This window comes from Chaetura pelagica, unplaced genomic scaffold (genome assembly GCF_000747805.2).
Source record: "Chaetura pelagica isolate M959 unplaced genomic scaffold, ChaPel_1.0 scaffold141, whole genome shotgun sequence".
In the NCBI taxonomy this organism is placed as follows: domain Eukaryota; kingdom Metazoa; phylum Chordata; class Aves; order Apodiformes; family Apodidae; genus Chaetura; species Chaetura pelagica.
This window is the reverse complement of record NW_009952059.1, coordinates 1,248,208-1,261,028: the sequence shown is the minus strand read 5'-3', so window position 1 is coordinate 1,261,028 and position 12,821 is coordinate 1,248,208. Positions and strand designations below refer to the sequence as shown.

At 56.1% G+C, this 12,821-nt stretch overlaps 1 protein-coding gene across 1 annotated transcript in view; it reads right to left on the bottom strand.

Moving 5' to 3' along the window:
* NIN (ninein (GSK3B interacting protein)) overlaps positions 1-7,717 on the bottom strand; it is a 57,042-nt gene extending 49,325 nt beyond the window's left edge. Inside the window, exons 1-2 of the mRNA XM_010004068.1 lie at positions 7,535-7,717; positions 1,178-1,259 (exon numbers count right to left, since the gene is read on the bottom strand). Coding sequence (XP_010002370.1) covers positions 1,178-1,259; positions 7,535-7,717 — 265 coding nt within the window. The remainder of the gene's footprint in view (positions 1-1,177; positions 1,260-7,534) is intronic.
* Between the last annotated feature and the right edge of the window lie 5,104 nt (positions 7,718-12,821).

The window sequence follows — 12,821 nt, the reverse complement described above, 5'->3', positions numbered from 1 at the left end:
CCCCCTTGCTAAGCTGTTCTCTCCTTCAGGGCTTTTGCACTTGGGCTGCTCCCAGGGCAGGGTTAGGGATTTACAAACAGGTGTGAGCCCCCAGCCTCCCTCTGCAGCTGGAGCTGCTCTCTGGGCCCCACAACCTCCCCAGTGCTCCCAGCATCACCAGCCCCTCGTGCACTGGCAGAGGGGGGCACACCAAGGCTGTGACCTTACTTCCTCCTGAGGGTCTAACCAGCCATATTTTAAAGGAGAGAACAGGACAGTGAGGACTTGTAGCACCCACCATTTTCCCTGACCAGCCCCCACCTGGTTTGTCAAAGGGTTCATCTTGTCCTGAAGCACCTTTGGGGCAGACTGACTGTTCTGTGGGAGAAACAGAGAGACCAGAGAAGCCTCCAACAGGACTGAGATCACCCTGATCACCTCAGACACCAGGGAAACACAAGGGAATTTTAAAATAAAACCCAGCAATAGACAGGAGGGGTATATCTCTGTCTCCAAGCAGCAGCAGCTCTTGCAGAGAGCTTCCCCCTGAGAACCTTCACAACAAGACACATCCAAAGGCAGCAGAGGGTTTCAGTGAGGCACTGCTGGCCCCCCCAGACAAGACCCCCAGTGCTGCTGCTGGCTCAGCCCCGAGCAGAGCCTGCCCTGAGGCAGAGCTCAAACCCTCCTGCCAGGCTGGGGCTTCTGCCCTCAGGTCCCACCACCTCAGGGCCTGGCTCCTGGCCAGCCCTGAAGCACTGGAGAACAAGGAGGGGGGGAAAAAAAGCAGCAGCATTAAAGCAGCCATTTGATTGCCTGTCTGTAAACTCTCCACTGCAGCTGGAAAAAGCTCCTCAAGCATCCCTGGCCACCAGAAGCATTGTGAGATAGACAGAGCTCAGTTCAGTTAGCAGCCATGGGACTTCTCAAGCATCTGAAGTGGTGGTAGCTGTCTGCAGGCAGACATCACGTGCCCCTCTGGGCATTCAGATCATGGTAATGGGATATAAATATCTAATAGCTCAGAAAATGCTTTGGAACAAGGCTCCACAGGACCTGAACTCTCCCTTCTCCCTGGGTCTAGGCATCCAAGCAGAAGAGCTTATCACAGCATTAAAAAGCAATTTCTCCTCTGGGAGAGCCACCCAAATCTGCTTTGCCAAAGAAAAGGAGCTGTTTTAGAGAATTTACTGTGTACCTGTTTCTTGGAAGTGCTCTTCATTTGAGAGGGTTCTGGACAGGATGAGGATAAGTGCTTCTTTGAATTGGTCAAAATGGACCTGTGGAGAAAAAACAAGGAAGACAGGAAGAAATCAACTGATGCAGATAATGGAACATCAGGCCAATAATCCCTTGGGAAGACGGGCAGTAATGCAAATCCCTCAGAACACCAGGCTGAGCTGAGAGCAGGTCTGTGCCTGCCCAGAGCCTGGGCAAGGGGCAGCAATGACCCTCAGCTCGCTGAGTTTTGGGACCTGGAGAAGTGACAGTAAGCAACATGAAGACACAGCCAGTGCCTATGAAGGTGTGACAGAGTGATTGTTACCACAGCGACCCAAAGCCACAGCTTCAGTGCCAGTAGTTGGGTTTTTCCACCCAGCAAGAAGCTGAAGTTACACGTCCTGAGGACCAGGAGCCTCTTCATCACTTGAGATGACCTGGCCAGGGTCAGCAGCTCCTAATACAAGACACCAATCCTGACCAGTGATGAAATCCTGGGTTGCAGAAATGCTCCACTGCCCTCATTAAGCTTCAGAAAACACTTTCCAAAGCAGATGACAACGTTGCACCCTTTCCAGGGCAGCCCTGCCCCAGATCCTGCCCCGCTGCAGCTCCACGAGGACTGGAAATACCAGGTCCGGAGCCTGGCTGTGGGAAAAACTAGGAGGGATCATCCTACCACTGGGTTATTTGGGGTGTTATGTTTTGGTTTGGGGGGTTTCTTGCCCTTTTTCCATCTGTGTCTTCCTGGAAAGCTTCCTGCCTCACTGCCAGGGACAGTTGTGAAGGGGCTGGAGCATCCTCTGCAGCCGCGCCAGGGAATGTCAGCAATTCCAGCCGCGGGGGACGGAAACCTGGAGACAGCTGGGGAAGCTATTTGACATGGGTCAGTGGGGAGGCAGAGCTGGCTGCCGTGCTTGCTTTTGCCTAAATAAAGTCTTGAGAGGATTTTTAGCATTGAAGAAGAGACTCTCTATGTGAAGGGCCCAGCGAGGTTGCTCCTGCTGGCGGGTCCGGCTGCTGCGAATCCCGCAGAAGACTCAGAGGGGATTTTAACACCTCAGAGGGAGGGACAAGCAGCAAAGCTCAGGTCTGAAGTTCACCAGCTTGTTTTTGGAGCCAAACCAGCCCAAAAAAAAAGAGCAACGTGCTCCTCAGCAGGCTGGGGACAAGAGTGAAGCTGGGGGGGAGGCTCAGCCACAGGGGACAGCCCTGCTCCCCAGCTTGGGGGGTACAAATCACCTCTGCGGTTTTAAACACAGGCTGCCCCAGTAATTAAACAGTTAGAAATGTGCTCTGCAAAGAAACTTGTCAGGGACGCCTTCATCTGAATACTAATTGCTGCCATTCACTTCCCAGGGCTGGTGTACTTCAAAAGGAACAGTTTACAGAGATAGGAGAGTTTGCCTGGTTTAAAAAAGACTTGACATTTAGACTCAATGAGGATGAATAAAAGATGAGGGTGTTCGAATAACAGGTTCTCCCCCTGTGGGATCATCTTGGTGACAACAGCCACGGGGACAGAGAGAGGCCAGTCCCTCAGACAGGTGCTGGGGATGGGTTTGGATGGGAGGGACTTCACAGCAGCAAGAAAATGAAATAAAAATCACTTTGCACCACTTGTGCAAACACAGGCAGAGTAAAACCACCCAGGCAGGTGCAGAGAGCACCCCTAACACCTCCCCTGTTGTCTCAGCCGAACGAGCCCCACAACTTGTGTTTGCCAAGAAGCACTGAGGAAGGGGAGGGAGGAAGGAAGGGGGGGCCCAGCCCTTGGCTGCAGCTGCACAAGGGACAGATGGCTCCATCCAGCAGGGAGGCCACTGAGGGATTTCACCATGACCACCACGGCCAGAGGAGCCCACAGAAGGTGAGGCTGTGGGGCAGGAGGTGGCCATCCTCCAGCCCCCCCCCCCCAGGGCTGAAAATGCAAATCAGCAGCAGAGAGACAGGACAGGGGGGCCCACAACTCCTTCTAAGCAGCAGCACCCAGCTCTGCAGATGGAGCCCAAGCTGGTGGAGGGGGGATATTTTCTTAAGGAAAACCTCCAGCCCATCCTAATCAGATAACCAGGAAAAACAGTATCTGCTTGAAAGTGCACGACTGACCTTGGATGCTGCATCTGTACACAAGAGCACTTAGATAAATGCAACTGTTAAAATGGGAGCTGTGCTTAAAGTACCTGCCTGCAGAACAGCTGAACCACAAGCACCATCTCATCTTTTAAAGTAATTCTTTGCCACTTTGCCCAGCAACACCCTCACTCCATCCATCTCACCCAGGGTGCAGGAAGGAGGGATGTGCACCCCCAGGAGACGCAGATCAGGCAATGCCCACATCACCCCACATGCATGTGCTCAGTCTCTACTTGCCTCCAAGCACCAGTGTGCTGTGATGAAGAGTCTCATTCCTGCCTGGAAAGCTCATGCCAAGGAGGCTGCAGGATCCTTGCCAGTGCAAGGGGCATTTCCAGGGATGTGACAGGCACAAGTCTGCAGCAAGAGCCTTTGGTTTTTGCTTAGAGAATATTCCCAGCGAAAGGATGGGCCTGGACAGCCCCAAGGAGGAGAGCACTCAGGCAGCAGTGTCACACAAAGCACCATCTGCTTCTGGGGAGCAGCCTCAGACACTCAAGGCAACCCAAAAACTTTACACATGCAAGGCAGAAAGTAATTCAGCAGCACAACAGCACGGGAGCATTTAAAGTTTGATGCTCAGTTTAATGTGCTCGGCTGAATTTGGGGTACTCTGGAAGCATCAGCTTGTGCATCTGCTCATGGGGACCTCGAACAATAACTCGAGGGTTGATCCAAACCAGCCTAAACCCAGATGAATTAGGGAGGCAATGGCAGGGGACATGTTTGTGCCCACCCAGAGGGCATGGATCAGGGGCAGGACACATGTCCCTGTGCACCAACAGAGAGACCAGGGCTCTGCACAGCACTGGGGACACATCAGTTCCCTGGTGAGGAGAAGTTTCCCCAAACAAGCACATCAGAAGCAAACAAGACTAATATTGCACACAGACATGGGAAGCCCAACCCAGCTTCCCCACGGTCACCAGGGTCCAACCAAGCTGCTGAGCAACCCCAGCACCTTTGAGAAATCTTGACTCCCACTTAAAAGCAAGTTTCCTATGAAGCCTTTGAGCTATTTGCACTAGAAAGAGAACGTGCATGTGCCAAGCTACCTCCTGCTCTCTGCAATGCAAAGCAGCAGCCTCCAACCCTGGTCTCTCTGGGCCAAACCAGCACCCATGGCTCCTTGCAGGTCCCTGTCCTTGATCTCTGAGAAGAGTCCTTTTCCCAGAGGCCTGTCCCTGCTTGCAAACTCCTTCCAGCAGCAGCAGCCAGAAGGTTGCAGAGGAGTGTCAGGTGGGGAAGCCATCAGAACAGGGCAGCCTTGCAACCAAGGTCCCTGCCTGGCACACCAAAAGCCACCGGGCACGAAGGGGAGCAGAGTCCCCGGGGGCTCAGAGGGAAGGTGTTGGCAAGAGGTGAGCAAAGGGAGCCGAGGGGTGAAACCCCAGGCTGCAGTGTCCTTGCTGCAGGATTGCTCATGCAGGGTGAAACCTGAACTCCCTCCCTGAGGGCAGCAGCAGAGGACAGTCCTTGGGCAGGGGCCAGAGGTGCCCAACTGACCCCTGTCCCTGAGGCAGGAGCAGCAGTCACCCCTGCATCCAGCAGCCACGCTGTCCCCAAGAGGGGGAATTAAACGTCCCCACAGAGGCCAGAGGAGACAGGACAGGTTTGCCTGCACCCATCCCCTCAGTCCTGCAGCCAAGTGCCAGAGGGCCTGAGGAAACAGCCTTCCTGAGGAATCCCAGGACTCGCTGTGAGCGAGGAAGGTGGCTCTGGGATGGTCTGCGAGCCAGGGCTGGATGGACACACTCCCACCCGACCCTGGAGGGACCTGGTAATCCCCCAAAGCCCCCCAGAGCCAGGGGGGTGATGCAGCCTGCACAGCTCCTCTCCAGGACTCTGGCTCAGCTCCCACTCCATCCCCATCCATCCCCGCAGCAGAGCCCCCAGCACAAAAGCCAGCACGTGGCCCTGCTGAGTCGCCCCTCAGGAGACAAAAACCATCACTCCCCCCCTTTTCTCCCCCCTCCCATAAAACCCAGCCCCTGGAAGTGTGGGCAAACAAAGGCTGCTCCACCTCCCAGAGGGACCATCTGCGGCAAGGAGGCGGCAGGGCAGGTGCAAGGAGCCTGTGCTGGGGGAGCAGCATGTTTGCTGCTGCTCTCCCGAGGTGCTGCCTAGGAAACCCAGGGGACTGGATGCTGCCAGAGCAGGCTCAGGCTCAGGCATGACCCTGCTAACGAGCAGGGACACCAGGGAGGCACCCAGGAAAGGCTGGAGACAGAGGTGATTCTGACATTAAAATCGCAGGTTGGAAGCGAGAACCGTCCCCGAAGACAAAGAGGGGGAATGAAATAAAAGTGCTCCTTGGGATGGTTTGTGCCCCAGGATGGGGATGGAACAGTGACCCAGCACTTGGAGGCTTTAGCAGGAGCTTTTTGGTGCCCTTGGGCTGAGCATTTACTGCACTTCACTTTTCAGTCACTCTGAGCAGGCTACAGGGATCACAGAATCCCAGACTGGTTTGGGTTGGGAGGGACCTTCAAGACCATCCAGTTCCAACCCCACTGCTTGGGCAGGGACACCTACAACCAGGCCAGGTTGCTCCAAGCCCCAGACATCTTCAGAATTCCTCTTCCTTTCTCTCCATCCCATCACCCCCTGAGCAGCAGAGCCAGGTAACAGCATCTGAGCAGGGGAAGCTCCAAACAGCGCCGAGTCTCTGCTGCTCCAGCAAATGCCCCTCTGCAACCCCACGGGTCAGAAACCTCCATCTGGATCCATCCATGCTCCAGCACCACTGTCAGAGGAGCTACAGCCCCAGGGCAGGCGAGGAGGAGGAGGCTGTTTTTGTTAAAGGACTAATTTTGTTGCAGGAAGGCTGCAGTTGGAGAGGAAGCAGGAGTCAGGAGGGCTGCTGAGCTTGTGTCTCTGAAGCAGCCAGGCTGCCCTACCCAGCAGTTTCTGATTGTAATGAGCAGTGATGGGATTTCAGGGTGATTTTGAGGGAAGCATCTGATGCAATCTGAGCAGTGTGCTGGGAAGGAGGCAACACAGGAGGCCCAAGGACATCCATGCTGAACACGAAGGTCCCCAAGGGCGAGCAGCTTCTGCTCTACACCCTGGCACTTCACTCTGAACCACAACTGAACAACAGCCTTGGAAAGCACAGTGAGCTCACCAGCCACAGGCTGGCAGGACACTGCAGCCCTGCAGAAGAAAGCAGCCATTTGTCCCCAAAAAACAGTCCTAGGTGGGCCTGGGATAACCTCAGCTGTGTGTGAACACCATCACCAGGTAACACGGACAAAAGCAGCTCAGGCAGCAACTCCTGCACTTGGGCAATATTCTCTGCCTTAGAGGAACTGGTGTGACACCACGTGGCACCACTGGCTTCACTACAGCTTAAGCCAGGGTCAGTCACAGGCTGCAGCCCTGGCTTTGGGTCCCCATCGCATCCCAAGCACCTGGAGAGCTGGCAGGGGGAGATGATCCAGGGCAGAGGCAGCTGGAGCTTGGGACCCAGCACTTGGTCTGGCCTTGGACACTGGGACAACCCACCCTGAGTACAATGCCACGACATGAGGCTGAGTGTAAAGTGGTGCTTTCTGCAGGTTTCAGGCTGTCTCCAGGCAGAGGAGACACCAGCAAGCACCTTCCTTCCCTGTTACTGCTCTCAGAGGCCACCCTGTGCCCACCCTGCATATTCACAAAGGTGAAGATGACCTGAGGGCTGGAGCAGCTCTGCTCTGGAGACAGGCTGGGAGAGTTGGGGTGTTCAGCCTGGAGAAGAGAAGGCTCCAGGGAGACCTTAGAGCAGCTTCCAGTGCCTGAAGGGGCTCCAGGAAAGCTGGGGAGGGGCTTGGGACAAGGGCAGGGAGGGGTGGTTGAAAATGGCTGAAAGAGGGGAGAGATGAGGAAGAAATTATTTGCTGTGAGGGTGGTGAGACCCTGGCCCAGGTTGCCCAGAGAAGCTGTGGCTGCCCCATCCCTGGCAGTGTTGAAGGGCAGGTTGGATGGGGCTTGGAGCAACCTGGGCTGGTGGGAGGTGTCCCTGCCCATGGCAGGGGGGTTGGAACTGGATGATCTTGAAGGTCCCTTCCCAACCCAAACTGGTCTGAGGTTCTATGACATTACAGATATTCTGCCTCTTCCCATCACCCTCCCAGACACCCAGGAGCAGAAGCCCAGCTCTACCTTGCTCCCAAGCCCCAGACCACCCCAACACACCCCACCAACACCCCAGCCTTACCCTGCCTAGGAGGTTGCCTTGGAGCAGGGTCTGCTGGAGCGCTGGGGCCACCTCCTCCAGGTGCAGCATGTGGCAGAGGTCAGTGAGCTCCTCCTGCCCCAGGGACCCCGTGCCCGTGCTGTCGAAGCTGTCGAAGAGCTCCTTGAGGCGGGCTTCATACTGGTCCTGCTCAGCTTCATCCATCCCATAGCCTGCCACGCCAGCCTGCGGGGAGAGACGGGGCTGCGGAGCATCGGCTGCTGCACCACCACGCTCTGCACAGGGGAGGAGGACCCAAGGGCTGGGACCAGGGCAGCCCAACCAGCCCGTTTGCTGCAGGTTTTTATCCACACGAAGCGAACCTGGAGCTTTTCCACCCTCCCCTCTCCAGCCTCTTTCCATCCCACTGCGCGAAGCCAGAGGTCGAACAACAGAAAGAACAATTGGGGGGTGGGGGGGCTGGGTAGAAAACGACCTGTGGAGCCAAATTCTCAGGGTGGGGACAGCCTAGGTGGCTGGGACAGCCCCGGGGGGCACGTCCCTACCTGCCACCTCACACTGTCTCCATGAGCAGCTCGGTTGGCTCGGCTGGAGCAGCTGAGGTGCCGCAGGGGGAAAATTGTTCCCTTGAGCTCCACTGGCTCCCAGGTGTTGCAGGTGATGCTTTGCTGGCCTGAATGAGAAGATAAACAACAATCCCAGCAGCAACAGCTCGCTGGTGGCAGGGAGCAAAGTGTGGGGCTCTGCCTTGTGGTGGGGAGGGCAGGAGGTACCAACACCCCAGGCCAACCAGCCACCATGTACACAAGACACATCCATGTGACAAACATGCTCCTTTTTACACTGGCTGGGGTGCAGGGACCCCCAACACCCCATCAACATCCCTGCTGTTCTCCACCACCCCAGCACAGAGCCACAGGGTGCCCTGGGGAGGGACATGTCCCCCCTGGGTCACTGCCCAGTCCCGTGGCACACACTGCCCTGCTCTCCTCCAGGTAATTCAGGTCAAACCCTGCCTGAAGGCAGAGAAGGGTTTGAGAGGGGACACACTGCTGGGGTGGCAGCAAACCCCAGAGCAGAGCTGGCCCCAATGCAGACACAGCAGCAACACAACAGGTCTCCAGCAAACAAAGCCCAGTTGGGTTCCCCACCACTCACCCAAGGGCTTTGTCCTCCTGGTCAACAAGTTTTCATCTCAGCACAACCCAGAGCATCGCAGCCCCAGGAACTGTTCTGGGAGGGAAATTCCCTGTCCCAGATGAAGGGTTCCTCTGGCACCCATTCACCCAGCCTGGCTGCAGGGCTCCCTGCTGGCTCAGGCCAGCAGTAACCAACAATGGGACACAGCCTTGGGGTACCTGGCCACCACAGGGGACATGCCACCACCTTGGGGGACACAAAAGGCACCACAGCAGTTAGCATATGGGCCAGGGCATATGGAGTGGCAATGGGCACTGCAGGGACCTGGCACCCCAAAGACACAACCCCAGGATGCTTGGCCAGCCTCAGGCCATTGCCCAAGCACCAGCCAGGTCTTGTGTGAATTTTATTCTGCCCACACTGCTGCAGGTTGTCTCAGCCACGTTTCCCAAAGGATGGTCCTATCTGAACCCCCTCACCATCCAGCCCTGCTATGGGGCAGCCACCTCCCTCCTGCATCTCAGCACCACAGGGTTCCTGCAGCCACCCCTGTCACTGGTGATGCCTGAGGATCACTCCGATCTTCAAGAGCATCATGAACCACCACATCAGCTCACCCAAGCACCCCATAGCAAAAGGACAATCTGCAAACCCTGTCCCACCAACGTGGCTGGAAACTGGGAATTCTCCAGGGCAGACAGCAGGGCAGCAGCACCATCAGACCTCCACAGAGCACAGATACAGCCCCATCCCCACATCGCTCTGCCCTCGGTGTCCCCTGGTTCCCTCCCCAGAAGCCTCTTGAGCTGCTTTAGCAAATCACCCAGGGAGGTGCTGCAGGGAGGAACAAGGGTGCAGACACATTTGCCTTCCACCCGTGGCACAGAGGAGGAGCCAACACCCAGAAACTCAGGTGCCTGCAGGCAGAAGGAAGGCAACAAGCTAGTTTACTGGTTCTCACAATGACAACCCCATTTCCCAATTGCATCCACGGTCCAGCACACATAGGGCTCAATACCAGTTGCTGTGGGCTACCAGTGTTGGGAGAGCCCTGGCCATGCACCCCAATAGCCCCAAAATACACCCCAGTAGCTGCAACAGTGACTCTGACCCCTGGAGCTTCCCAGGCATTTCTGAACCTCTTCAGGGTCAGCCACCCCCTGCCTCCCCAGAGACCTCTCCAGCATTTGACCCTACTTGTACACTACCAGAACCAGTTCCCCCAGTTAGACAGGGCAGATGGCTAAATGCCACCCTGCCACCGTGTCCCCAAGCACCCAGAATACAGGAGTCACCCTCTCCCAGTGCCAGACCAGCAGGAACCCCAAAAACAACTTACCCTGGATGAGTCCAGGCTGAGGGAGGAGGGCACTGGGGAGTCCATAAAACCAGCAAGAAAAACACAACGCCCAAAGGACAAGAGCTCCAGCTGCACAGTCCCTGCCTGGGGACCAGCCCTGCCCCTGCAGCCTGGGTGAGCTTCTGGTGAGGACACAGTGTCTCCCACAGCCTCCCGTGTCCCCACGGCGAGGGAACAGCCGGAGCCCGCGGGGTGCGAGCGACCCAGCCACCCCTCTGCAGCCCGGGGAGAGGGGCTTTCGTGCTTTCCAGCATAAAAAGCATCCCAAATCAAGAGAGATGGGGGGGAGGGGGGGGGCCAAGACTCCTCACCTGCCTGCAGCCTGTCACCCTCGGGCAGCTGCCAGCAGCCCCGCGCTCCCGCGCGCATCCCGCGCAACCTCCATCTTAGGGAGCTGGCTCCAGCAAGGTGACCCAAGATGCCTACTCCTGCCTGAATTATTCAGCAGCTCTTCCAGCAGGGAAGGGGAAAAAAAAACCAAACAAACCAACAAACGAGAGAGGAAAGCACCCAGCCCTCCCACCTGCCTTGGCATCACCCAGCAGTCAAAATAATGAGGTCAGGGGCATCAGAGCCCAGGCAGGGCAGAGGCACCCGCGTGGAGCTGCCTGCTGGGGATGGGAGATGGGGCTGGGGAAGCACAAGAGGCACACAAAGCCCGAATTAAACCCCAGCCTTTCATCTCTGCTCCAGATGGGCCAGCAGCTGAGATGCAGGAGGGCGGCCCGGAGCAGGCAGGATAATAGGGGTGGGTGGGCAGCAGCTGAGCCGGGGCTCCCCGGGCCCCTCTGAGGAGGAGAGGGGCTGCTCTCCCCACAGAGGGCATCACTCGGGGCAGATTTATAGCTGCCCTTCTGTGGGGTGTTAAGTGGCCCAAAACGGCCAGCTGGAGCAGACAGGGCAGGAAGGTGCAGGTTTAGAAGAGCTGCTTGGAATCAATCACGTTATTCTTCTCCCTTTAACGAGTCCCGGGAAGCAAAGTGCTCGGGGATGATGAGAAGAGGAAGTTTTCACCGGCTTTTCTTTCCTGCCTTTAAATCCACCCCCTCCTGAGAGCCAGATAACCTTCCCGGTGCACAATGCAGAGGCCTGATAGGACTAAATTCTCAGCTAAATTTAACTCAAACAATATAGGCTTAAATGGTAATTACTGCTTTGCATATTAAGTGCCTGGGATCAATATCAGCCTCCAAGCTTTAGCCTCAAGCTAAGGAAGGACACAGACTGCCTGGTCAATCAATAGCACCATCAAGTAAAAAAAACAAGGCAATTAGCACAACACCCTCTTTTTCTTTTTTTTGGTGCAGAACGGTATTAAAGCAAACAGCATCATGCACAGCGTGGAGGTTTCAGGGATGCTCTGCCCATGGGCTGCATCACCACCCACCCCTCTCAAGGGCCACGGGCTACCTGAGCAACTCACCTCTTCCAAGGGACAGTGAGGAAAACGCTGCTTTTGCTGCTACTCTTGATTACCTCAACTCAAACAACAACCTGGTAATTAGTGCCCAGCAGAGTGACATCACGTGGACATCTCCAAAACACAAGCACCAGCTCCCCAGGATATAACTGTCTGACATCATCCACCCTGTTGCCCACAAGCAAGGCCATGGTGAAGAGCAACTTGTCCCTCCCTCTGTGGCTGGGACAACTGGTACCATGTGAAACCACCTGGCAAAAACCACCAGGACCCCAGGTTTTAATGTGAGGGTTTATGATGAGATGGCCCAGCAGCCACTGAAACCAAACCCTTGAGCTCTTGCTGGAAAGCCAGAGCTGGGGTTGTCTCAATTAACTCATTATCTCCTTCCCCTAATGAACCATCTCATCCACCCCAGCTGTGGTTAAGCAGCTGGATTCCCTGTGTGCACCCCCAGGTCCCCACACCACTGCTTGTCTCAGGCAACTTCTGAGCTCAGCCCACCCCCAAACCCCTCCTGGGGAGCAGCAGCTCCACAAAGGCTCGTGCCAAGAAACCGAAGGCAGGGAGGGGTGGGGGAAGCCTAAAAGGACAAGGAAACACCCAAACACCAGTAAATCACTTCCCAGCACGCCCAGCTCTTCAAGGGTCACCAGCAAAGTCAGCTTTACAGCTGGCAGCTCCTCCTCCCCATTGAGCAGGGTCATAATTTTTTGCAGCCCGGAGCCGGCTGCTTTGCACCCCAATCTCACAGCTCCCCGTGCTCCCCAAAAACCAACCAAACCCTCCAAAAGCTGGCAGAAAAAAAGGGGAAAAAAACCCCAAAAAGAAAAAAAAAGAGAGGATTCTGTTAACCAACCTCCACTCCAGAGCAGCAAAGCATATACAAGCACTATAAATTTATGGAAAGAGCTTCAAAAGAGGGGCAGGGCTTTGAATATTCACATCCCCCCCCCCCCCGGTATTTGCATTGTAATGGGGCCCTTTCACCGAGCAGCCTTTCCCCCCCCATCAGCAGGGAAAAACAAAGCGCCCATCTGGTCGGGTTTCTGCAAACGGGGCTGGAGTTGCTCGGCCACAAGTCGGGGGGCTGGATCAGGCTCAAGGTGGAGGCACAAAGCTGGTGATTTCGGGAGCGGGAGGGCAGGGATGGGGTCGTTCCTGGGAACGAAGGTTCTTCCTGGGAAGAAACCCGGGATGGGAGAAACACGGGGAAGACGGGCAGGATAAAAAAAAAAACCCACCCTGACCCACCCGGGCAAGTGGGTTTGTTTGGGTTCTCTCGGCTTGGGTTCCATCCTTGCCCGGGTACCACCGAGGTGCCGGGCCCGGGGCTGCCCCACCCAGCCAGCAGATGCTGTGTGCCTCCCTGGAGACAGCAGTGACAC